This window comes from Dipteris shenzhenensis, chromosome 32 (genome assembly GCF_047967505.1).
Source record: "Dipteris shenzhenensis isolate YYH24624 ecotype China chromosome 32, Dip_SZ_1.0, whole genome shotgun sequence".
NCBI lineage: Eukaryota > Viridiplantae > Streptophyta > Polypodiopsida > Gleicheniales > Dipteridaceae > Dipteris > Dipteris shenzhenensis.
Genome location: NC_141627.1, coordinates 42885350 through 42908819, shown reverse-complemented (window position 1 = coordinate 42908819; position 23470 = coordinate 42885350). Strand labels below are relative to the sequence as shown.

The window sequence follows — 23470 nt, the reverse complement described above, 5'->3', positions numbered from 1 at the left end:
CTTGAGGAGGGGTGTCTCAGGATCTTTGTCTGTCATGTCTTCTATCTTGTCTTTCAGTCTATCAGTCTTTATGTCTGTCTTCTAGTCTTGTCTTTCTGTCTTACTCCTAGTGTCCACTTAAGGAGGGTGTTGGAGATAAGTGCACACTAAGTGTACTATTTCCCTAGTCTACATTTGTCTAAGTCTAGTCTTTGTGTCTTGAGTGTGTGCCATGTGGCACCTCTACAATTATCCCATAAGCACTCTTGCTTTATGTCTTGTACTTTGGCCCATATATTCATGGGTCACATCATTGCAATCTATCTATCTAGCTTGTCTCTTGTCTACACTCATCTACAAGGTAACTCTTTGTCTGTTTTTCAATCTTGTTCTTATTTTACTTCTAGTTTTCTAGTTTCCAGTTCTTCCTTTTATATTCCAACACCAATAAGTACAAGAAAAAAGTTTTTACAAGTAAAACCTCAGAGCAAAAGTCATGAGGTAGCCAAGTAAAAAGTTACATATCAATCTGGAGGAGAGTCAAACACAGCATCCTCCAGCTTCAAATTGTTCTGCTGTAAAAACTGATGCAATGATGAAACCACACCATCAATAAAAACAAGCTGTTTTTTACCCTTGTGATTCTTCTTGATATAGGCTGGTACCCGAAATTTTTGAATCAGAGGGTCAAAAACCTGTTGTAACATGGGATGAAAAGATTCCAATAAAAAAGGTACTTCTGCATCCTTGATAGAAGAAGACTCTGGCACAGGCATCAAAGGTGGAAAAGCTAAATCAACATCCGTATCTTCTGATGAAAAAGCTGCATGGAGGATCAATCTGAGTAAGAGCAGGGGCAGTATCCTGAGAGAGAGCATGCATGTCATCCTATAAATTGCCCTCTACAAGGGATACATCCATATCCTGAGTAGAAGGAAACTGATGGTGCTCAACAAGGGTGCAATCCTGAGCTTCTTCAGCTAGAGGAAGATTTGCCTGTGATTTATCAACCTTCCTCCAGTAGTGCTTCGGAGGAGTAGAGGGCTTCGCCAAAGAAGCCATAGCAGAAACCGGAGGAGAAGGGAGAGTAACCTTGACAGCCGAAGAAGGAGCAGGAGGTATGGGCGTGGAAATAGAAGGGCAAGCACGTGCAAAGTGACCAACCTGTCGGCACCGATAACATGCAGTGGGAAAAGATGCAAAATGGAGCCTGATGCGCATTGGATGAGCAAATCCCAAATCAAGATCCAGAGTAGATGGCACGGGCTGCATCATATCCCACAAAATGCAGAGACGAACATCACGGGAGGCTTGCAAAAACTCCTGTCTCGAAACATGAAGAGGCCTTCCCAAAAAAGTTGCAAGAGTTGGAAGATGTTGAAGAAGAGGCACTAGCAACGCTTTGAGAATAATCCAAACCGGACAGTGAGTCAGAAGGGTTGCAGAAGGATCAAAAAGTGGATCCTAGGGCATAACATAAGCGAAAAAACCCGCTCCAGGAACACCAGCATCACTGATAAGGCGCTCTACCACCTCAGTCGAAGAGCAGTGGGCATAGTAAAATCCTTTGCCTAGAAAGACAAAGGAAGAAATACCTGCAACATCAGCCCATTGACGGAGCTGAGCTGAAGATAAAACCCTGCCCATGAAATAGAGGCAAACTCCAAATTGCTGGGCCTGTCGAAGACCAGAGACCAAAAGGGCAGAGTCCAAGGAACAAACAAGCGGGAAACTCGATGAAGGAAGTTCTGTGACAGAGGCTGAGCACAATTTGCGAAGAAAATCCAGCTGGAGTGAAGAAGAATGGCCATCAGAAACATCCAGCTTTGCCGATTTGATGAAGGGGGAGGCAGAGAAACCACCATGCTTTCGTCGAAGAAAAACACAGGTAGGAGGAGCAGTGGCAGAATGAGGTGTCGAGGCGGAGAAAACGAAAGAGGAAAGAGGCTGCATAGTGGATGGTACAGGCTGTACAGTCTTCTGTACAGGATGTACGGTCGACTGTACAGCATGTACGGAAGGCTGTACAGCAGGTGCGAAGGTCTGTACAAGGAGGTCCACAGGGCACGGGAACTGCAGGGAACTCCGCAAGGGAGTCTGTACGGGCAGTGGTACGGAAGGCCGTACAACTGACGGCAGTTGTACGGAAGGCCGTACAACTGACGACAGCTGTACGGAGGACGAAGCAGGCAGTAGGGACGTGGAGGGGGACGGTACGGACGGGGACGGTACGGACGGAAACACGCAGGAGGACAAGGCTGGCAGTGTAGAGGAGGAAGTCTCCATCGCGGTTCCGCCACACACACACTTTTTTTTTGTGAAAGCACATTACTATATTATTAACATGAAATCAATGTACATGACATTAGACTCCAAAGAAGAGCCCAATGGAAGAACTCAAAAGCAGTTAGAAAACACTTCAAGGCTAGTAGCATCCAAGTCCCTTGCAGCAAAACTATCATATAAGGATTGCTTGAGGGACATTCTGAAGAAAACATATGCGTGAGGAAACTGTTGACCCATCCTAGAATGCAATCTCTGTGTCCAAATGGTCCATAGTACCCAAAAGCGAGTCCAGTGAAAGAAGAGGAGGAATGGAGACATTTGAGATGAGAGGCATCCAAACATCCAGAAGAGTTTCCCAAATCTGATAGAGGGAAACCGAAGTCACAGCAAATGAGAAACATGAGTGATCAATATGCGAGAGTGCGGGCAAGACCATAATAGATGAGGAATTGTCTCGCGGTGATGAGAGCAACGGGGGCAGGAAGGGGAAGCAATGCGGCATGCTCCCAATTTCACCCCAATGGAAAAAGCTCCCACTATACATCTCCAAAAGAAAAGCCTCTGTTTCAATGGCAATTTGGCTTTCCAGATTTTCATGAGTCGTGATTGCCACCAAGATAAAGGCCTATCCAAATTCCAAAGAGTATTGGCATGCTTGTCAATCCATGGCGGTGGAAGAAGAAATCTATAGACCTTCGAGGAGGCCAGATTATGCATTGAAAGCGAATGGGTAGCAGGAGGTAAGGAGGTCAAATTCCAGTCCAGTAATCTGTCTTGTACAAACAGTGGAGGAACCGGAACAAATGGCTGCAACATATTTGAAAGTATTCTCCAAATGGACCTATGATGCAGACCCAAGGAGAATGTCCTGCAAGCTTGTGGAAATGAAAGCATGTAACCTTGTTGATCCACAACATCTCCAACAAATCTTATGCCCAATTTCATAAGATTGTATGCTTTAATAGGTGCCTGTAAAGCGAGAGGCGATTCAAACACCTTGCTCCAATGGATGCTTTCCAAGCGAAAAGAATTACCATGATCCTGTCCATTTAGCATAAGAGAGAATTCTCCTCCAATCATGAATAAAAGTAGTAGAAACAGGACAACCAGGAATTTTTCCCCCCTGAAATGTGGTCATGACTGCTTCCCAGTGATCTGTAATCCAATGCCCATATGCATGGGACGTCATGTTTCCACACATAGCTGCTAACATAATAGCCCATGGCTGTTTTTGCTGAAGATTGAGAATATTCAGCTCCCCATGAGTCTTGGGTGAACAAATAGACTGCATAGGTAGTAGTCGCAAAGCCTTTTTATGAGATTTGCTTTTCCAAAATATCTCCATAGCCTGGGACATGTAGGAAGCCAAATGCTTGAAAGACCAGGGAAGAAGAGGCAAATAAAATTGCACATATGCCATAATGATGGACTGTACTATCCGAAGTCGAACATGTAGAGGCCAAGTGGACAAATGCCAGTATTCCAGCTTCTTACACACACACACACACAAAAACACACACACACACTTTTTTTGTGGGAAGAAATCTTTTATTGCTGTAAAATAATTACATTCATAGTTACTTCAAAAACGAAGTAGCTACTACTCAACTAAATATCTCAGCATAAGCTGTATACACATCCTGATCAATCAAATGAGTCTGAAAACAATCGTAGAATGATTGTTGCAGAGAGCGTTTGAAAAAAAGAAAGGATGAAAATAGTGGATCACCAAAGACTCTATGATTTCTGTCCATCCATGAAGTCCATAGGGTCCAATAGCGCAGCCATACAAAAAATAAATCAAAACCCTGTCTCTGTGGATGAAAACCAAACAACCAGAAAAATCTGCCAAAAGTAACAGTAGGAAATCGCGCTCGAAGCCTTTGTCGGATGAGAGCAATGAGATCAGAAGTATGTGGACAGAACCAAAAAATGTGAAGCACGGATTCAGTAGAGTGCTGGCATCTGTGACAAACAGCTGAAGCAATATGTCTGTGTGCAAGTAACTGTCCGGATGGAAAAATGCCAAGGAGAACTCGCCATAGGAAAAGCTGTTGTCGAAGAGGGACTTTGTAATGCCAAAGGAGACGCAGCCTTTTTCTCCACCACTTCATTGAACGATCCATATGCCAAACAGTATTTGCTCTGTGAGAAATCCAAGGTGGAGGTAATAACACTTTATACAGAGACGACACTGTGATATGTGAGAGCTTCAAAGGACGGGCGTATAAGGAAGGAGAACGTAAAATCCAATCCTCAAGCCGATTCTGAAGTTCCAAATGAGGTACCGACAAGTACGGTTGGAGCATTGCTGAAATTTTATGCCATAAAGGACGATAATGAGCTCCCAAGCCATATTTGCGAGCAGCCATAGAAAAAGATAAAATTGTGCCATCATCCTGAAGTACATCCGCCACAGATGAAATGCCTTTGAAGGAGAGAAAATAAGAACGTCTGGGTTCTTGTATGGCCAAAGGAGGGTGGAATACTTTAGACCAAAAAATATTCTCTACCCTCAAAGAGTTGCCCGACAGAGAGTCCCTGCCATGCCATTCCAAGTGGGATAAGATGTGTTTCCAATCAAGAAGCAGACGAGAGACAAAAGGGCAGCCTCTGATCTTGCCTTGGATAGAGCCAAATAAAAAATCCCACTGAGTAGGCTGCCAATTCCCAAAGGTAGATGTATGAAGATGTAATAAGAGAGAGCGAATCATGAAAGCCCAAGGCTGATCTCCTTGCATAAACTGTATCATCATTTTCCCTCTGTGAGCAAGTAAATGCATTTGAATATTGAGAATGTTCAGACCCCCATGCATCTTTGGAGAACAGAGACGATGCATAGAGAGTAATATGAGACTTTTCTTGCCATGTTTTGAACACCAGAAAATTTCCATGATAGCTGACATAAATGAAACCAGATCTGCCTTAGTGAACATAGTGAGAGGCAGATAAAATTGTATGTATGCTATCAAAATGGATTGTGTGATTCGCAAACAAACATGTAATGGCCAAGTTGCAAGCTTCCAATATTCAAGTTTTGCCCTTAACTTTACTAGCACCCAATCAGTTTGTTGTGAACGGGTGAGTCCCCAGCCTAGAGGATAACCGAGATGTCGAATGAATTGAGAAGCAGGGACGATTTCCCCAGGCCACATAAGGTTGTGCCATTCCTGTGCATGTAACGGCAGCAATTTTGATTTCTGAAAATTTACCCGAAGGCCAGCAGCCAATCCATATGTAGAAAGAGCGTGCATAATCATGGACAGATCAGCCCGAGTATTTTTTGGAGTAAAGAATGAATCATCAGCATATGCCTGAGCAATCATGCTATGACTTGCCAAGAATCTCCAAACCGTGCAGCTGGTCAGTGTCCAAGAGGTGATCTAGATATTGAAGCAGTGGATGAGTGGCGATGGCAAAAAGTAAAGCACTCAGGGGACATCCTTGCCTGACAGAACAACCAAGAGTCCAGGATGGAGAAATATCCCTTGAAAGTATGCAGGCAGCTTTACTATCTTGATATAGCCAAGTGATGAGTTGCTGCATTTTTGTGCCAAAACCCAATGCCTGCATAGTCGATGAAATAAAATCCCACTGAACAGTATCAAAGGCTTTCGCAATATCAACTTGCAATAACAAAACATCCTGCTGTGTGTATTTGGCATATTCAATTCCAATGTAGGCATTAGCAATGTTATTAGTGATATGCCTACGCGGGACAAAGCCATATTGAGCAGGATGCAACCCATCATGTAAAAACCCCTTTAGCCGATCAACAATCATTTTGGTAGTGACTTTGTAAATTACGGGCATAAGAGTGATAGGTCTTCAGTGTGCCAAAGACTCACAAATTTGTTTTTTGGGAAGGAGTTTAACAAGACCTCTCTTCCATGTGTCTGGCATTTTCTGATTTTGCCACGCAGCATTCACCATATATAGCAATGTATGCTTCAAAATAGGCCAATATTCTTGGAAAAACTCGATTGTTAAACCATCCCATCCTGGAGATTTCCATCTGCCACATGATTTGATCGCATCTGACAGTTCCCTCTCGGTAAAGGGTTCCTCCAATTCCAAAGCTTGAGTAAGGGAAATGATAGGAGAAACATGTTGCAACAGTAAATTTCGTGCAAGCAAAATCTGTTGCGAGGGAGGAGCTGCAGAGCCAAATTGCTGAGAGAAATGATGCGCACAAACAGAAGCAAGCTGTGACTGTGAAGTAGTCCATGATCCATCAGGCAGAAGCACTCTGCAAATTTCTGTTTTGATTCTCCTCTGATGTAAACTTTTGAAAAATTCTTTGGAAGAGCAACCTTTATTTGTAAAGGCTCTTTGTCTTGCTCTAGTCTCCCATTTGGCCAGTTTCCTGTGATCATTTAGTTTAAGACAATGTCTGGCCTGGCATAGTGTTGTTTGCTCATGCATGGACAACGAACGATGATGGCTGAGTTCAGTGAGATCTTGACAAGTGGATTTGGCCTGAGCAATGGTTTCCCTCAGAGTCTTCATGTAAGACTTGCCATAAGCTCTAATCACAACTTGCATTTTGGAAATAAAAGAATCCCAGGCCCATCAACATGAATATGGCTGCTAGAGGATAGACAATGAGATGCTTTAGTAACCATTGCCTTGAAATCAGCATGTTGCAAATAGCTATTGTTTATGATTAGATGTCTCCTTAGTGGCAATCTATCATCGGGCATATTATGAAAAGATAACCGCAACCATAGAGGTGCATGGTCTGAATGCACAAAGGCATAGTCAATCCACATTTTGCATGTAAAATCCCCATTTTGTTGGGGAGCTACACTATACCATCGATCTAGACGTGCCTGATAAGCGGAAAAAGCATTATGTTGAAAAGTGTAGCCCGGTGACAAAGGCTGCAATTCCTTCCAAAGGTCAACCAAATCCAGATGCAATAGTAGTTGAGACCATGCATGCCTTTCAGGAGATAACATATGGTCATGTCTGGAGGTGTTGTCTCCCTGTTGTGGAGCATTATTGAAATCCCCACATATGTAGGCATGATGTCTCCACGGATATTGTTGCATGGCATCCCAAATTGCAGTTCTTTCTCTAGAGGATTGAGGTGCATAAACAGAAGCAAATTCAAACACCTCTCCTCTAATAATGCATTGGAGAACAAGCCATCTGCCTTTGTTGTCATTTAAAGCAATGACTGGTTGAAACTCATGTTTGATCAGAAGGACTACCCCTGAGAAAGAGTGCTCCCCAGCATAGAAAATATCATATCCACAGTAGTGTCCTGTCTTGCCTGCATAGATATGTTGGTTGTGTTCTTGTAATGCCACTATGTCAGGCTGAAATCTGTTGATGTACAGCCACACAGATTTCTATTTCCTACTGTCACACATGCCCTGGACATTGAGTGTAAAACATTTGATGTGAGCAGTCATATGTACAGGTATTTATAGTAATATAACAACTATGTACAGCAGCAAAATTTATGAGGTCAGCCTTGCATTTCTATCTCAGGGTCAAGGCCTCGCCCCTGAGAAGAAGTAGCCACCTGAGAAGTAGACAGCAAAGCAGCAACCTCTTCTTCAGGGAAGAGTGTTCTGCTGGCTGTTACTGCAGCCCATGTAATCCCAATTCCTGTATTTATCTCTGGGGCATTTCCGCTAGAAGATGCACCATTCCAAGTGCGGGGGGGTGGAATTCTTTGAGCAGAAATAACTTTTCTTGGACTTTGCCAGCCATCAGTTGGAGGTTGCTGTCCTTTTGTCATGGATTGAATAGCAGGAGGTGAATGTGAAGTGAGATTCTCATTGGGAGCCACTGGAGCTTTGCCTTTATCCTGACTCCCAGCTTTTATTTTTATTGGCAACTAGAGTAGGAGCATCCTTGGTAGGCATTTGAACTGGCAAAGTGGTACGAGGCATTTTATGCTGATTCATTGGACACTATGAAGCCATGTGTCCAAACTTTTTGCACTCAAAACAAGCCCTTGCAAATAAACCCCATTTGAGTTTATAAAAAGCACTTCCCATGTTCACATTATTCACCGTGACTGAATAAGAGTCCGGTGTGGGATTATCAGTATCCCAGAGAATGCAAAATCGGTTTGAGTTGCCATTTGGCCGTGGTGGGCAGACCACTTTACCTAAAGATGCTGCAATTTTAGGCAAAAGTGAGGCCATACATTGTGGGAAATCGACAACTTCAACCCAAACCGGGCATCTGTGTCGGATTAAAGCCTGAAAGTCCCTTGTGGGAGACCATGGCAATACATGCACCATTTCCTGCCCAAAAAAGAGAGGTGAATGTTCCAAAAGCATTTGTCTGTGTATCTCATCCACCATGATAACCTCAAAAAAGCCCCTGGCTGCATAGTGTACTTTACGAATAAACGAGCCAGCCAATGTGCGTGTCAACCAGTTGCCTATCTCTGCAGCAGGTGGCATCCGGCCTAGAAAAAATAATATGACTGCATTCTTAGCATATTCTCTGACTGGATCCACAATTTCATTGACCTCAACCATGAGGCCAATTGAAGGAACCGAGTCTTTCCACTCTTTCCTCGTATCTGCAAATCCTTCATGCATGACATCATATACCAGTTGAGCCTCAAGAGTATCATGCATCGGGTCATGCTGACCCTCGACCTGCTTTTGCTTCTTGCAGGGAACCGAGCGCTCCTTTTGAAACGTTTTTTCATATGAATATTCTGCCATGACTTTGTAAAAAAGGGAGCTCAGGAATGAAGTACCTGTAAAAGGGTAGTGGAAGACAAAAAAACCAGTCCCAAAGAAATATCCACAGGAAGCCCACAAGAGAGGAGAAGAAGAGTATAGTTGGTAAGGAGATAGCAGAGGAAAAGGTAAGATTTTGGCGGGAACACAGGACTATTAGGGAAGACACCGGAGCCAAAAACCCAAGAGTTGTACGGCAGGAAGTACGGGACTGTACGTATGACGCTGAGCTGTACTGAGGTATACACGGGCTGCATGGAGAGAAGTCTGATTGACAAGTGTACGGAAAGACCTGCAGGAAAAAGGACGACAAAAGTAAAAGGTACGGGGCTATGTACGTGACTTTGCAGAGGGGGACCAGAACCGACGTAGATATGTGTACGGACGTACGGAATCGTACGGACGCCGTACGGCGACCGTACAGATGTACAGACGGGGCTGCACAGGGTTCCTGGTGACACACACTCACTCACACTACACACACACACACACTACTCTCTCACACACACACCACTCTCTCTCTCACGGGGGCATGACACACACACACACACACACACATCAATACCTTTTGGCCTGATGTGTGTCTTGTGTGAGAGGAGAGAGGGGGGTCTTGTGCGGGGGACGTGATACACCGGCCTTATGTGACATACATACATACATACATATACATAAACATATACATGTGTGTGCGTGTGTGCACGCAGATGCTCATGGCCTTCCTTAGGCCCAGTTGAAAGTCTTTTATCTGAGTAGTAGCTGTTTTTGGACAGCTATGAATCTACATTCTTCTTAATGAAAAGTTTAGAGAGAGAGAGAGAGATAGAGAGAGAGAGAGAGAGAGAGAGAGAGAGAGAGAGAGAGAGAGATTAAAACTAAAGAAATAGTTTCTCATACAAGCTGCCGTGGGCTGAATCAAGGGATCTCCAACGACCATGCTGATTGCTATACTCAAAACCTAAAGTCCAAAACTCAAAATCGTCATTGGACAAAAAGATGTAGAATCCAGAAGGATCAACTATGATCTTGGTGCCTCGACAGTCCTCCAATGGGACATGATGATATCTTGTATTTGCCTCTATTGGGTCGTCTCTTGCTTTGGTGGGGGCATGGCCTCCGTGATCTCTGTATGCGGGGGCCCATATCAAGATTGATACCTTCCCCTTTGAGTAAAGCCAGGATAGACTAGACCTCCATTGTGCGTGCTCTGGTTTGTCCTTGCACTGTGTGTGGTCTCTGTGACTCTGGCTCCTCATCTCCTCATCTCCTCTTCCCACTAATCCATTGTGTCCTCATCTCAGCTAGTCCTCCTCTGTGTGTGAAGTGGTGCGGACTCTAGATACTGCGGTCTGATAATCACTCCATCCTAGGATATTCTCAAGAATCAATCATGATGCAATTGGAGCTTGGTAGGAAACTCTTGGCTCCCACCCAAGTCCATGATGTATGGAGGTGAAGTAGGTCCAACCGTATGATATGGTTGATCTTGTCTTGTGGAATCTAAGAAGGTGCGGCATTAAAATTGTATTGAATGCCATGTTTGGCAAACCATCTAGATCTACATGCATACCAAACCATGCTTACCCTTTTGTCCTAGATTACTCTAGAACCAACCTCAGTAGGCTCAAGCCCAAATCTGACGAAGATACGTTCCTTTCTTAAAAATGGCATCGATCTGGAGTGGCATCATGGCAAACTTTACCTATATTCTTGATGAGGGAGTGGGGGTTTGCTTCGAATCATCCAAGACCCAAAATCACACGTAGGCTCTCAAATTTCTTGATAGCTTGCTCCAAATCATCCAAGACCCCAAAATCACATGCAAACTCTCAAAGCAACCTTTGCCTATACTATTTGACGAGGGACTGAGGCCTCGCTCTGAATCATCGAGGACCCCACAATCACATGCAGACTCTTAAATCTCTTGAGAGATCACTCTCCCAAAAGGGTGCTGCATACATGGTTGCTGGCCGCACTAGGGTATTAAACAACCATCCCTTCGTCAAGCGATCCATGATAATAGTGTTGTTCTAGTCGAGCTAGAGTTCTTTGACCTCTCGTAAGCCGTGCCTTGGTTGCATGGACCATTGTTCCCACAGGTAAGTGTAGGTCTGTATGATCTATATCGATGTAATACCGGCCCGTGAGGAACACAATCATGGGATGAGCTCCTCTCAGTTCTAGTCTTGAGCCCTCCAAGGTATAATAGTATTCTTGTCTGTAGATGCCTCTGATTCTCCTTGAGAATTCTTCATTGTTAGTATCAGGTGTAAGTACCAACTCTGTAGAGCTATCCATACCAACTAGGTCCACCAACCAACAAAAAGCTCCAAGCGCCTCTATTAAGAAAGCTCCTCTTGTATCTCTCTGAAAGATTTTCATCCTCCAACCTAACAAGCATTGAGTGCCAAGAATACTAGTGTAATCTTTGTATGAATATGAGGAGATTGCACACCCATGGTCTTTAGATTGTTGCTTGCTCTCAAAACAAGCCGAGTACCTCAATGAAGTACTCCCATTAGCACACATGTGCATTCCAGAGCCAATACTCCAGTCATAGCAAGCTACCAACCCAACATCCATCTTAGATTTAGATGCTCGTCTAGGAGAGACTAAAATAAAATCGTTTAGTCTTCACAAGCAGTTATAGCTTGAATGAAGAGTTTTTGGACTACCTTTTGATTAGCCTTCTCCTGTAGTGCTAGCCTTCGTCATGGCTGAGTCTGCCCTTCACCTCCAGAGTGCCAACAAAAACTCAATACGAAGACTTTGTATGAATGGATGCTCAAGTAGGGTGTGTGGATTTGTATGTGTGAGAGCATATGTTTATACTATGGTCTACACCCACTGTTGGGCGTTGATGACATCAGTGGGGATGTCATAGTAGCCAGTCCCTGCTATGCGTGATGGAGTTTATGGTTTTCAACCTTATGAGTGACTATCGTGAGATTGAAACTGCAATATGTTGTGTTTTTAGAGGGTGAGTTTGAGCATGTTCCTGGACTCATCTAGGTATATCCATCTTAGATTGGTCTTCGTCTTCATTATCCTCCATAACGGATCCAACCTTGTCCTTTGCATGATTGCCATATGTACATGCATATCACAATAATAGCACTTTTTCCTCTTCTTCTTAGTTTCTCCATTGTCGGAATTTTTCTTGCTGGGCTCGCCTTTCCTTGGCTTGTGCTTCACTGGCTTTCCTTTCACTTTACCTTTGGTATTGACATTGAACACTTTCTCGTTGCACCATCCTCGTGCACCCTCTGCCTTGCTTTCTTTTGGATCAACAAGGGACCAAGCTCGTCGAACATTTTGAACGGCTTTGATCTTTCTCGAGCTGTTAGGGTTTTCACTAACCTGTTGAAGCTTCTTGGTAGTTTAGTCAGTATGGGAGTGGCCAATTGATTGCTGTCCACCTTTTGACCTATTATGGTCGATTCAATTGCACATTTATGCAGCCTTAGGTGCTCTTATTGGCACCTTGGTTTGGAGAGGTGCCAAATCGAGCATGTCTGTGGCACCAGTTTATTACCAACAATAGCTAGTATAAGGGTTGCATTTTCATCGCCACTTGAGAGATTTTGTCCACTGCAAGGTATGCAGCGGGGGACACACTTGCATAGCTCAACAGTCACGGCTTCGCAATATCATCGTAGAGCGAGTGTAGAGCACTCTAAAAATAATTAGCATTAACCAGTGCATCCATCAAGCGGATCTTGAAATTGCGCATAAGCGGGCTCATATGCACAGAGGCTAAGGGCCTTTTTCCCCATAGCCTAGATGCGTGCATCTGGGTGTGGGTGCGAGATTCAATCTCCATTCATGCAACAATTCTCTTCTGGCCTACAAAGCATCTGGGTGCGACCTTAAATCCTCATGTTTTGGTAAGGCTCGTTTGCTCCTTTAAGACTTTGACCTTTATTAGATGATCACTCACCTGGTCATTTTCTTCCATGTTCAGCATGAACAACTGACTTTGGAGCATTACAATTTGACGGTATTTGCTATCTTGTGCAAGCCTTTCATGATGGTCCATGCCTCAGGTGAGGTCCCAACTAGTTGAATGTGCGGAAGCACCATATTTGCAGTCATCCCGATGATCATTGCTCATGCAGCAGCATCTTTTTGCATCCATTCTTGACATCATTTGGATTTGCAAGGTGGATTATGTTTCCTGACACATCCTTTTGATTCTGTGGTTTTGGATCTCATCCTTCAATTATAACCCACAATCCACGTGCAACCCTGTGATTGATCTTCTAGATCGGGTAGTTTGTCTCGTCGAGCGTCCCAATCGAACCAAAGTTTGGTGTCAGCATGCGGGTCACCATTTGGGCCTGTGAGATTTTACTTCGAAGGGAATTCTTACACACACATTGACCTTATTGTCACATCTTACTGATTAGAAGTCGCCTTCCTCTTTCAATTGTAAATTCAATCTCTTATTGGATGGCTTGATTATCAAGGCATACACCTCCTAGTTTCCTCCAACAAAACCCTAGTCTCTCATATCTCGCTTCCAAGCACACCCCACATGCCCATCACACAGCTCTCTAGATAGGCAGCCGCGGCATTGATACCATGTTAAAAACACCTAGACCCTTGGCATGGTTTCTCCATGCAGTGGAAATAGAAATGGATAATATATGGGAGGTGGTGCTCTCAGACAGTGTAACACGTGCATACGTTTTGGCACGTTTTGTGAATACATGCATTCTTCTGTACCGTTTTCGATTCCTTTGGTTTTCACTCACGCATGGGGTGGGTTGAGGGCATGTGAAAGAGAGGGGGAACGGGGTGAACGTCCAGGCAGGTGCTTGGGTGCAGGACGCGTCACGGAGGACGTGACGGGTGCGAGACCTCGGCGGACGGGGGAGACGTGGTCGTGGAGACCCCTTGGTACGTTTTTGGTCATAACTTTTGCGATTGGACTCCAATTGAGGAGCTTCTTGAACCGTTGCGATGGGCACGTCATGCTCTTCGAGGCTAGGGCAGTGGATGCCCATGTTGGGATCCCAGGAGGGAGTGATTCAAGCTGAAGCCAGCGTGAGGCTTAGCTACGTTTGAGGGACGCGGAGTCGCCTCGGGACCTCCTGCGACAAAGGGAGAGGTGCGGTACCTTACACTAGGTATCAGAGCCTCACTCTGAGGCACACGGTGGGAAAATTGTGACTTGGGGGAGGATCTTGCGGCTTGTGGGCGTCAACCCGGATAGGATGCTGCACCAGAGGCTAGAAAGGATCGATGAACTACCCGACGAGGGTAAAGATCCAGGCAGCAATGACAAAACCGAGAGGAGGAGAAGAACTAAAGGAAAAGAGAAACTTGGGACCTTGGACACGGGTCATGAAAAGAAATTGGACGTTGCGGAAACGGCCCATGCGGCTAACGACAGGAAACGTGATACTGCCGGTGATACAACCAACCTAGGGGTCGGAGAATCCATTCATGAGGACAAAGGCACTCATGTGGATTTTGAAGATGGTGGGGATGAATTTCTCAATGTTGATGATGAAGAAGCTGGAACCAGCGAGGTGGACTCGCACGAAAGTGCTTTTGCATGGGTAAGCCAAAAGCTTGAATAGGGGGATAGGGAAAGGAAGCAACTGTCAAAAAACATGAACAAGGTTCACGACACGTTGAAAGAGTTAGTCACGACCCTGGGGAAGGGTCGGCCAAAGAGAAAGAAGTTAGAACCTCTAAGGAGGAGGAAGAACAGGCTTAAGGTGGACTCAAGTAGCGACTCTGAGGACAATGGGAAGGCAAACTACGGAAAATATAAGCCGCAGTTGCCCGAGAAGTATGCTGGAGACAGGGAGTCTCTAGCTGTCAAGAAATGGATCAGGGAGATGGAAGATTACCTGGAAATGGCAGAGTTGCCTACGTGATTCCATCTCAAGATCACCATCAAACAATTGTCAGGAGAAGCCTACAATTGGTTTCTAGTCGAGGAGGCTCATGATGAGATAACTAACTGGAAGGAATTGAAATCGAGAATGAAGGCATACTTCATTCCCCAAAACGAAGTTATCAAAATTCGTGACGAATGGAGGAACCTTCGTCCCAATGATGGAAAGCTCAGAGATATGTGAACCGATACAGGCAAGTCATGATCTAGGCCGGAGACATGATGAAAGTAGACCGATTACATGAGTTCTTGTATGGTCTACAAAACTGGACTCGCCGTGAGATTAAGAAACAAGAACCTGAGGATTACGCCACGGCCTTGAAGATGTCTGAAAGAATAATCGATCTGGAGGGCAAGAGATCCTTCACGAAAGCGAATACTGGGGGAAGCTCGTGGATGAGCAAGCCCGCTCCTAAACCTGAGGGCAGGTCAGAGAGTGTCTGGTCAAATACTAACGTGGCGAGCTCTAGTGGAGCAATGGTGACTCAGAACCTGATGAGAGGTGGCTATGTTGGTCGAGGAGGCTTCGCGAGTAGAGGCGCCAACTCTTTCGGTACTAAGCAAGCACCAACAGGGGGTGCTTTGAATGCGGAAAGGACCACTATGTCAAGGATTGTCCGAAACGTGGTAGATTTGGAAGGCCTCGAATCGCCTTGACCCAGGTTGAGGAAGCCGGGGATCATGAAGACATGGGAGGAGTTGAACAGACATTAACGAAAGAGACTCCTCTCGACTGGATGAACAGCCCAGGATAGGGGCATGCACGATAACTGCAAGATGCATGGCCGTGAGAGTGGCAATGGGCATACCCAACATTTATGTCGATGCACGGATGAACGACGTCCCGCAAAGGGTAATGATCGACTTGGGGGCCACACACAATGTGATCACCCCAGAAACAGCTAAGCGCTTGAAGATCAAAACGACCGATCTATCAGACATTCAGGTGGCATTTGGGCAAGGAAAGCAGGACTATGTGAAGATAGCATGGAACGTCCCATGCCAGATTGGAGAATGGAAAGCCGAGATGGACTTCTTGGTAGTCCCCATGGATTCGTATGAAGCGATATATGGAATCGAATGGTGGGACAAGTTTGTGATCGCAATGATGGGCAAGAAAGTGGATTCCTTGATCCTAGACATGCAAGGACGCGGAGTCCAAGTGAAGTGCATCAGATCGGGGGTATCGCCTAAGGATGCAAAAGGTCTTATCAACGAGGGAAAGAAACCAGGAGTGGCTCAGAACTTAGCCACCTGAGTGATAAATAGGGCTTTTGACAACCTCATAAGTGCCAAGCAATTGAGCAAGGAAGTCAAACGAGGTGCGGAGGTGCACCTAATGATGATGCGCATGGTAGAGACCGACCATGGCAAAAGTAGCATTTGTTGTAATGCATCTGGGGCGAGCCCAAAGAAATCCAGTGGATTGGATATGATTTTGGAGGAGTTTGGCGATGTGATGCCAAAGGAACTCCCCAAAGGATTACTGCCGCGGAGGCATGTCAACCACCAAATCGAGTTGATTCTTGGCAGCGCGCCACCAGCAAAGGCGCCATATTGAATGAGCAATGACCAACTCAGGGAGTTGAAGAGGCAACTCAATGAACTGGTTGAGAGCGGATTCATCAAACCAAGTAAATCTCCATACGGGGCTCCAGTCTTATTCGTGATAAAGAAAGATGGAAGTTCCAGGTTGTGCTTGGACTATAGGGCGCTCAACAAGATCACAATCAAGAACAAGTATCCAATGCTGCTATTGGCTGACTTGATGGATCAGCTAGCTAGGGCTAAGTACTTTAGCCGAATCGATCTAAGGTCGGGGTATCACCAGATAAGGATCGTAGACGAAGATATTGAGAAGACGGCGTTCAGAACCAGGTACGGGATCTACGATTGGCTAGTCATGTCTTTTGGACTTACCAATGCTCTGGCCACGTTCTGTACCATGATGAATGACATTTTCAGGGAGTACCTGAATGACTTTGTCATCGTCTATATTGATGACATATTGATCTTCAGCAAAACGATAAAAGAACACGAAGAACATTTCCGGAAGGTATTTACCAAACTTCGAGAGCACAAGTTGTTCGCCAAGCGCGAAAAGTGTGAGTTTGGGGTAAAATGATAGATTTCCTGGGGCTCGTTGTGGGAAAAGATGGGATCAAAATGGATCCATCCAAGATTGAAGCAGTGAAAGAGTGGGAGGCGCCAAGAACAGTACGCAGAGTACGGAGTTTCTTGGGATTTTGTAACTTCAACCGAAGGGTTGTAATGGAATACAACAAAGTTGCAGCTCCTCTAAATGACCTTCTACATAAGGAGGAAAAGTTTGATTGGAACCTTGATTGCAGTAAGGCATTTGGGGAAATGAAAGAGATCATGATCGATTCGCCCATGTTGAAACTTCTAGAGTTTGACAAGCCATTTGAGATACACATAGATGCGTCAGACTTTGCCCTGGTAGGGGTGCTCATGCAGGATGGGCGCCAAGTGGCTTACGAATTGCGGAAGTTGGATGCAGTGGAGTGTCGGTGGACGACGCATGAGAAAGAAATGTTGGCAGTGGTGGAATGTCTTCGGAAGTGGAAACACTACGTGCAGGACAAGCATTCCAAGGTGTTAACCGATAACATTTCGCTGAAGTATTTTCAAACTCAACCAAAACTTTTTGCGAAGCAAGCACGTTGGCAGGATTTCTTGGCAGAGTTAAAGGGCAGGCAAGTTGCGGACCATGCCTGTCCCATCAAGGCCATGGGATGTGGTGAGCATGGATTTCATCACTTGTCTTCCCAACTCTCATGGCTACACCGCAATCATGGTGGTGGTAGACTACTTCTCTAAGTAGGCCCATTTCATTCCTATCAAATCGCCCATCACGGCGAAACATGTAGCCCATTTGTATTTCACGCATATTTTCAAGTACCACGGATTGCCCCTCGCAATCGTCTCCGACAGGGACCCTAGGTTTCTAAGTGACATGTGGACTCAACTCTTCAAGATATTGGAGACACAGTTGCGTTTCAGTTCATCGTATCACCCAGAGTTTGATGGACAGACCGAAAAGGTGAATCAAACTGAGGAGGATTTCTTGCACAACTATGTTCAAGTGGACCAAAAGGATTGGGCGCTGCACTTGGACATTCTTGAGTTTCACTACAACAACACGGTGCACCGGAGCACGGGCTTCATGCCATTCGAACTGGCAACAAGTAAAGAAGTTATCATGCCAGTGGCTCTTGCGTCAGGGGTTACAAAGGTGGATGATCCCGATGCAGAGGAGTTCTTGAATCGATGGCAAGAGAGTTTGAAAATTGCAAAAAAAGATTGCAAAAGAGTAAACTAGTCATGAAGAAGTACCATGATAAGAAGCGCAAGCACGTGGAGTTCTTCGCTGGCGACTTGGTACTTGTGAGCTCTCGCAACATTCAGCTGCCGCAGAACATGACCCCGAAATTCAATCATCGGTTCTATGGACCGTATGAAGTAATGCACGCGCTTGATGAGGTGACCTACAAATTGAAGTTACCGCCGGAGGTTGCCATCCAGAATGCTTTTCATGTACAGTTGTTGCGTCGTTTCTACACAGATAATAAGTTTGGTAGGAAGGTTCCCCCGTCATTCTCTAACACTGTAAGCCTGCCTTATGAGCCGGAGGCAATTTTGAAATACAGAATGTTACGGGATAGAGTAGAGTTTTATGTTAAGTTTAAGGGTAGGCCCATGATGGAATGCAGGTGGATTCCAGAGGCATTTATGATTGATAACTATCGCGACATGGTTCTCAACTTCTATAATGCTTGAAAGGGACTTCAAGCTCCATCGAACCGGCGAGAGTATATGGGAGGTGGTGCTCTCAGACAGTGTAACGCGTGTGGACGTTTTGGCACGTTTTGTGAATACATGCATTCTTTTGTACCGTTTTCGATTCCCTTGGTTTTCTTGTTGACACTCACGCAAGGGGTGGGTTGAGTGCACGTGAAAGAGAGGGGGAACGGGGTGAACGTCCAGGCAGGTGCTTGGGTGCTTGGGTGCAGGACGCGTCACGGAGGACGTGACGGGTGCGAGACCTCGGCGGACGGGGGAGATGTGGTCGTGAAGACTCCTTGGTACATTTTTGCTCATAAATTTTGCATTTGGACTCCGATTGAGGAGCTTCTTGAACCGTTGCGACGGGCAGCCCACGTTGGGATCCCAAGAGGGAGTTATTCAGACTGAACCCAGCGTGAGGCTTGGCTACGTTTGAGGGAGGCGGAGTCGCCTCGGGACCTTCCGCGACTAAGGGAGAGGTGCGGTACCTTACAGATAAGGTGTGTGCAATGGGACGATCTTAGGGAGGAGAAGGGAATGTTTTAATTCAAAACTTCAAATCATCTGTCCACAAGAGAGAACTCACAAGCACCAAATTCAGGAGATAGATAACAGTAGAATAGCCCAAAAATTGTCCTAGAATGTATTGCACAAATCTAAGCTGAGGGTGCAAAATTTGCACAGAGAGCAATTGTGATTGCTTAGAACTGAGCCCAAACTTTTATAGACCTTGGGTGAACTCAAAAAGCTACACAAAACTCAGAAAGCACAAAAATCAGGATGAAAAAGATGAAAAACGAATTTTCATATCTTATTTTCTAATTGTAGTATATGATTGGTTATTCTAGGTCAGAATAGTTTTTAGGAATTATTTTAATCTTTTAATTAGGTCTCTTAAAGATTTTGCCCCATGATTTCTCTAGCCATTTACACAATTAGTTAAATTAATAGGCCTAGAACAAATGCACATCCTAGGTTGGCTAGGCTGATAACTTGACCTAGAAAATTCAGAATTTACCCAAACTGAATCCATCCTTTAGACATCGGTGTGCTCTATCTAATGTGCATGTGAGTAATGAAGGTGCTAAACCTAACAATCAAATATTAAAGGTTCTGAAGATTGCATCTGCCTCGCGGTTAAACACTACGTGATCTTGATTTACCCTCATTAAGCTGAGCATCATTGCCCAACACACCAAAGCTCACCCCCAAAGCCAATCTGAAGGTGTCAGGAATAAACCATGGGTACTGAAGACCCATTGTGGATGTGCGAAGCATCATCAATCCCGTACGGCATGTTGATAACTTAATATCAGGTGGAGGGTGATCCGGTAGGAAGTAGTCAAACGACTCGTAACTTCGCTGATGTGAATTCAGTCCACCTCATGCACTAGCGTATCTTGTCATCAGAGATCCCAAAAACCATGGCAGTCTACTGGCTTGGATGCTCTATGGTGAGCATAAACACTGCTCCTACTTCTGTCGTTGCACTCCTCAGGTTGCATGCTTGTCAGTGAGCTTCAGTGAGCAGTTTGCTGGCTTGGATGCTCTATGGTGAGCATAAACAATGCTCCTACTCCTGTTTTTGCACTCCTCAGGTTGCATGCACCTCAGTGACCACTCTCCTAATGGCTGTAGGTATGCACCAAGATCTGCTCCAGAACGTGAGGGCTGCTTCAGTCTAAACTGCTAAAATGCCCCCCCCAATGGGGCCTTTTATAGAGGGCCTGAAGCCCCCTGACTGGTAGATGCAGTTAGTAAAACAGTCGACTCAGTCAGGTCTGACCTGACCTGCCACACTGGGCAACCTAGTCTGTGCTGAATCTGCCCAAAGGTCCCACGTGGCCTTCTGCCATTGGTCACCTGTCTGTAATACTACTCCTGAATTGCCAACTGGGAGTTTGTGTAACTGCGGACCTGCTGCAGCTTTCTTTGCTAATTAAGGCCCTCTGCAAGCACCTATTGCAGGTTTGCATTCTACTCCAGCCTGCACATCTGCCGACCTATAACCAGCATGTTCTCCTACCTTCCAGGAACTGCAGATCCTCTGTATTGTTGCTACTGTCTTCTGTACTTGCTGTACCAGCCCTGCCGTACCAGCCTACACATTGGCCCCCCTCTTTCAGAGCTCCTTTTCACCTCTGACAACAAAGCCCATGCGGCAGCCTACGAGGCTGCCCACATGCTTGCCTTGTCAATGATCCCCGCCACTGAGATCTGCCCATGAGTAGACTGTTAGGCTCCCCAACCCTTGGTACCATGTCGCTGCGCTCTGCTCATATGGGCGCTTACAGGTGGGACAATGGACCCTATTTTCCAACACATTTCACCTTAGTCTGGATGAGCTCACATATTTTGGTGGATTCGTCTGCAAAAATAACAAGTCTGGGGACTAGCTGCTTCACTGCTGATCTATGATTGCAGAAATGTAGTCATAAACAGGGGAGAGAGAGAGAGAGAGAGAGAGAGAGAGAGAGAGGAACAATGCAGTGCAGAAGTGTCCCCACCGTGAGAGGAGTTAGGAGATGACCTTCCCTTTATGGGGCTGCATAGTGCTCTCCTGGCTGCTGAGCACATAGAACTGCTACAGGGCTGGTACGGCTGAAGACACTCTGAATGACTCTGTGGCCCTTGTAGAGCTTCCAGGCTTAAAACTGGCAAAATGACAAGCATGACTTGGCCCGATGAGGTGAGCTTGGTCTGGCCAACCATGGTCAGCCCATCTGTGCTGGCACTGTTGGCCCAATTAAGTGGGCTGAGGGGCCTTTGTGAGCTTTTCCTTGAGGACAGCCCCAAAAAAGCTACTGGCCGGCCCTAAAAGGTGGCCACATCTGTTTGAACATGGACGAGGATGTTGTTACTAGCCTCTTCCCTCCCCTTATCTATGTGGCTCACAACATGGACAATGGATCCCATTTGATACGTGGAAAGCCTCCTGTGTATGTCCAGACGCATCCTAGAGTGGTAGTGGATGCATGGGTCTGTCGAATGCTTTTTTGATTGTGCACCAGGTTTGTCTATACATCAGGTCTTTAAAAATTTATATGTCTGTGTGTATCAGGTTTCAGCTTGAAAATGGAGAAAATGGAGACTGCAAATTTAAAAAAGGAAAAAGCTCATGGGCATATGGATTGATAAGTCTGCTGCTTCTGTATTTTCTGATATTCCTTGGTTTTGCATTCAAACTCCGGGATGCTGTGGCCCAGTATGCTGAATTCAGGTTGGTCACCTGTTGTATCTGATGCATATATCATGTAAACTATAATTTTCACATGTGAGGTGACTTTGGAGAGCCTTGTAGCAGGCTTGCTTAAATTACTTTACCTTTTCTTGCTATGACAGGTTGATTCGAAGAGGGGGGATAATTTCATTATTCCTCTTTCTTCTTTCTCTGGTTACAATTCAAACTAAAACATACGAAAAAGCTGTTGGTCGGTGTTTCTTGTCTGCCGCAGTAGCAATTGCAGTTTTCTATTACTTTTGGGCCAGAAATGGTGAGGTTATCTTTAATGCCTTATTTCATCGAGAAGAATATAAGGAGAAGTTTCTTGCAGACCTTACACGCTCATTTAGTGAGCATGAAAGGTATGGTGGCCATCTTTCTCATTTATGCACATCATCATATGCCTGTGCATGATAGTAAGAATGGGTCATTGCAACATTTTAGGAATGATACATAAACAAAGTAGTTCGCTTCCCATTTTCTTTCGCATGCTCCAAACCTCCCAACCCTATGCCTTATACTAACCATGTCGATGAATATGGCTCACACACACACACACTCTGTGTGTGTGTGTGTGTGTGTGTGTGTGTCTCTATCTCTTTGTCTCTCCCTCTCTCTTGTATATTTGTATTCACTATATACATATATGCACATGTATGTCTAAAGCCATGTACATATCCATGTATGTACATTTATATGTGTATGTGTGGATATGTGCAGATCTATGTACATAGACATAGATACACGATCACAAATACATACATGCATACATGCATACATACATACATGTGTACATGCACTATGCATACATACATCATTATAGACATACGTACATATGCACACATACATACATACATGTGTACCATGCACTATGCACACATACATCGTTTCAGACATACTCACATATTGTGTCTATCTATCTATATATCTGTCTATCTATTTGTGTGCGCGTGTGTTTTTTCTTTTTTCTTGAGAAAACATGCTTGTTGTTTTTTGAATATAAAGGAGCTATAGCTTCTTTACATACCAAAATCTTGAAAGTGCACTGGTTGAGTATCAGTCAGCAAAATAAGCAAAGCAAATATGGACCAAAGATTTGATAAGATATCCCATCTGAGGAGTCAAGGTGATTCACAGCCTTTCGAAAGACAAGGAGGAGGACAGATTTGCACAAGGGGGAGAAGACAATGAAAAGAAGAAGAAAGAAGAAGAAAGTAAGATATTAATATCTTCAAGAGGCCTCACGGGCCTATGAGACAAGGTGCAAATAAAAAATAGTATCTCATACGAGCCGCCATATGCTGATGCAATGGCTTGCTAGGACCCCTACTGGGTGCTATACTAAAATCCAAAATCCAAAACTCAAAACCTTGAGAGAAGCAAAAGATGTGGTCATCTATGATCTTAGTGCCTCAGCAGTCCTCCAATGGGATATAAGGATATCTCGTATCTGCCTCCGTCGGGTCATCTCTTGTGGTGGTGGGGGGGCGTGTTTTGTATGATCTCTGTATCAAGTGTGCCATATAAAGAGTCCTTCAACTCTGATGGTCC

General features: G+C 45.0%; 1 protein-coding gene across 2 annotated transcripts in view; it reads left to right on the top strand.

Annotated features, from left to right (window-relative positions):
* LOC147880791 (uncharacterized) overlaps positions 1–23470 on the top strand; it is a 46603-nt gene that overhangs the window by 5508 nt on the left and 17625 nt on the right. For both annotated transcript variants that reach the window (XM_087371058.1, XM_087371059.1), the window contains exons 2-3: positions 21758–21916; positions 22039–22281. In XM_087371058.1, the coding sequence (XP_087227184.1) occupies positions 21758–21916; positions 22039–22281 (402 nt within the window). The remainder of the gene's footprint in view (positions 1–21757; positions 21917–22038; positions 22282–23470) is intronic.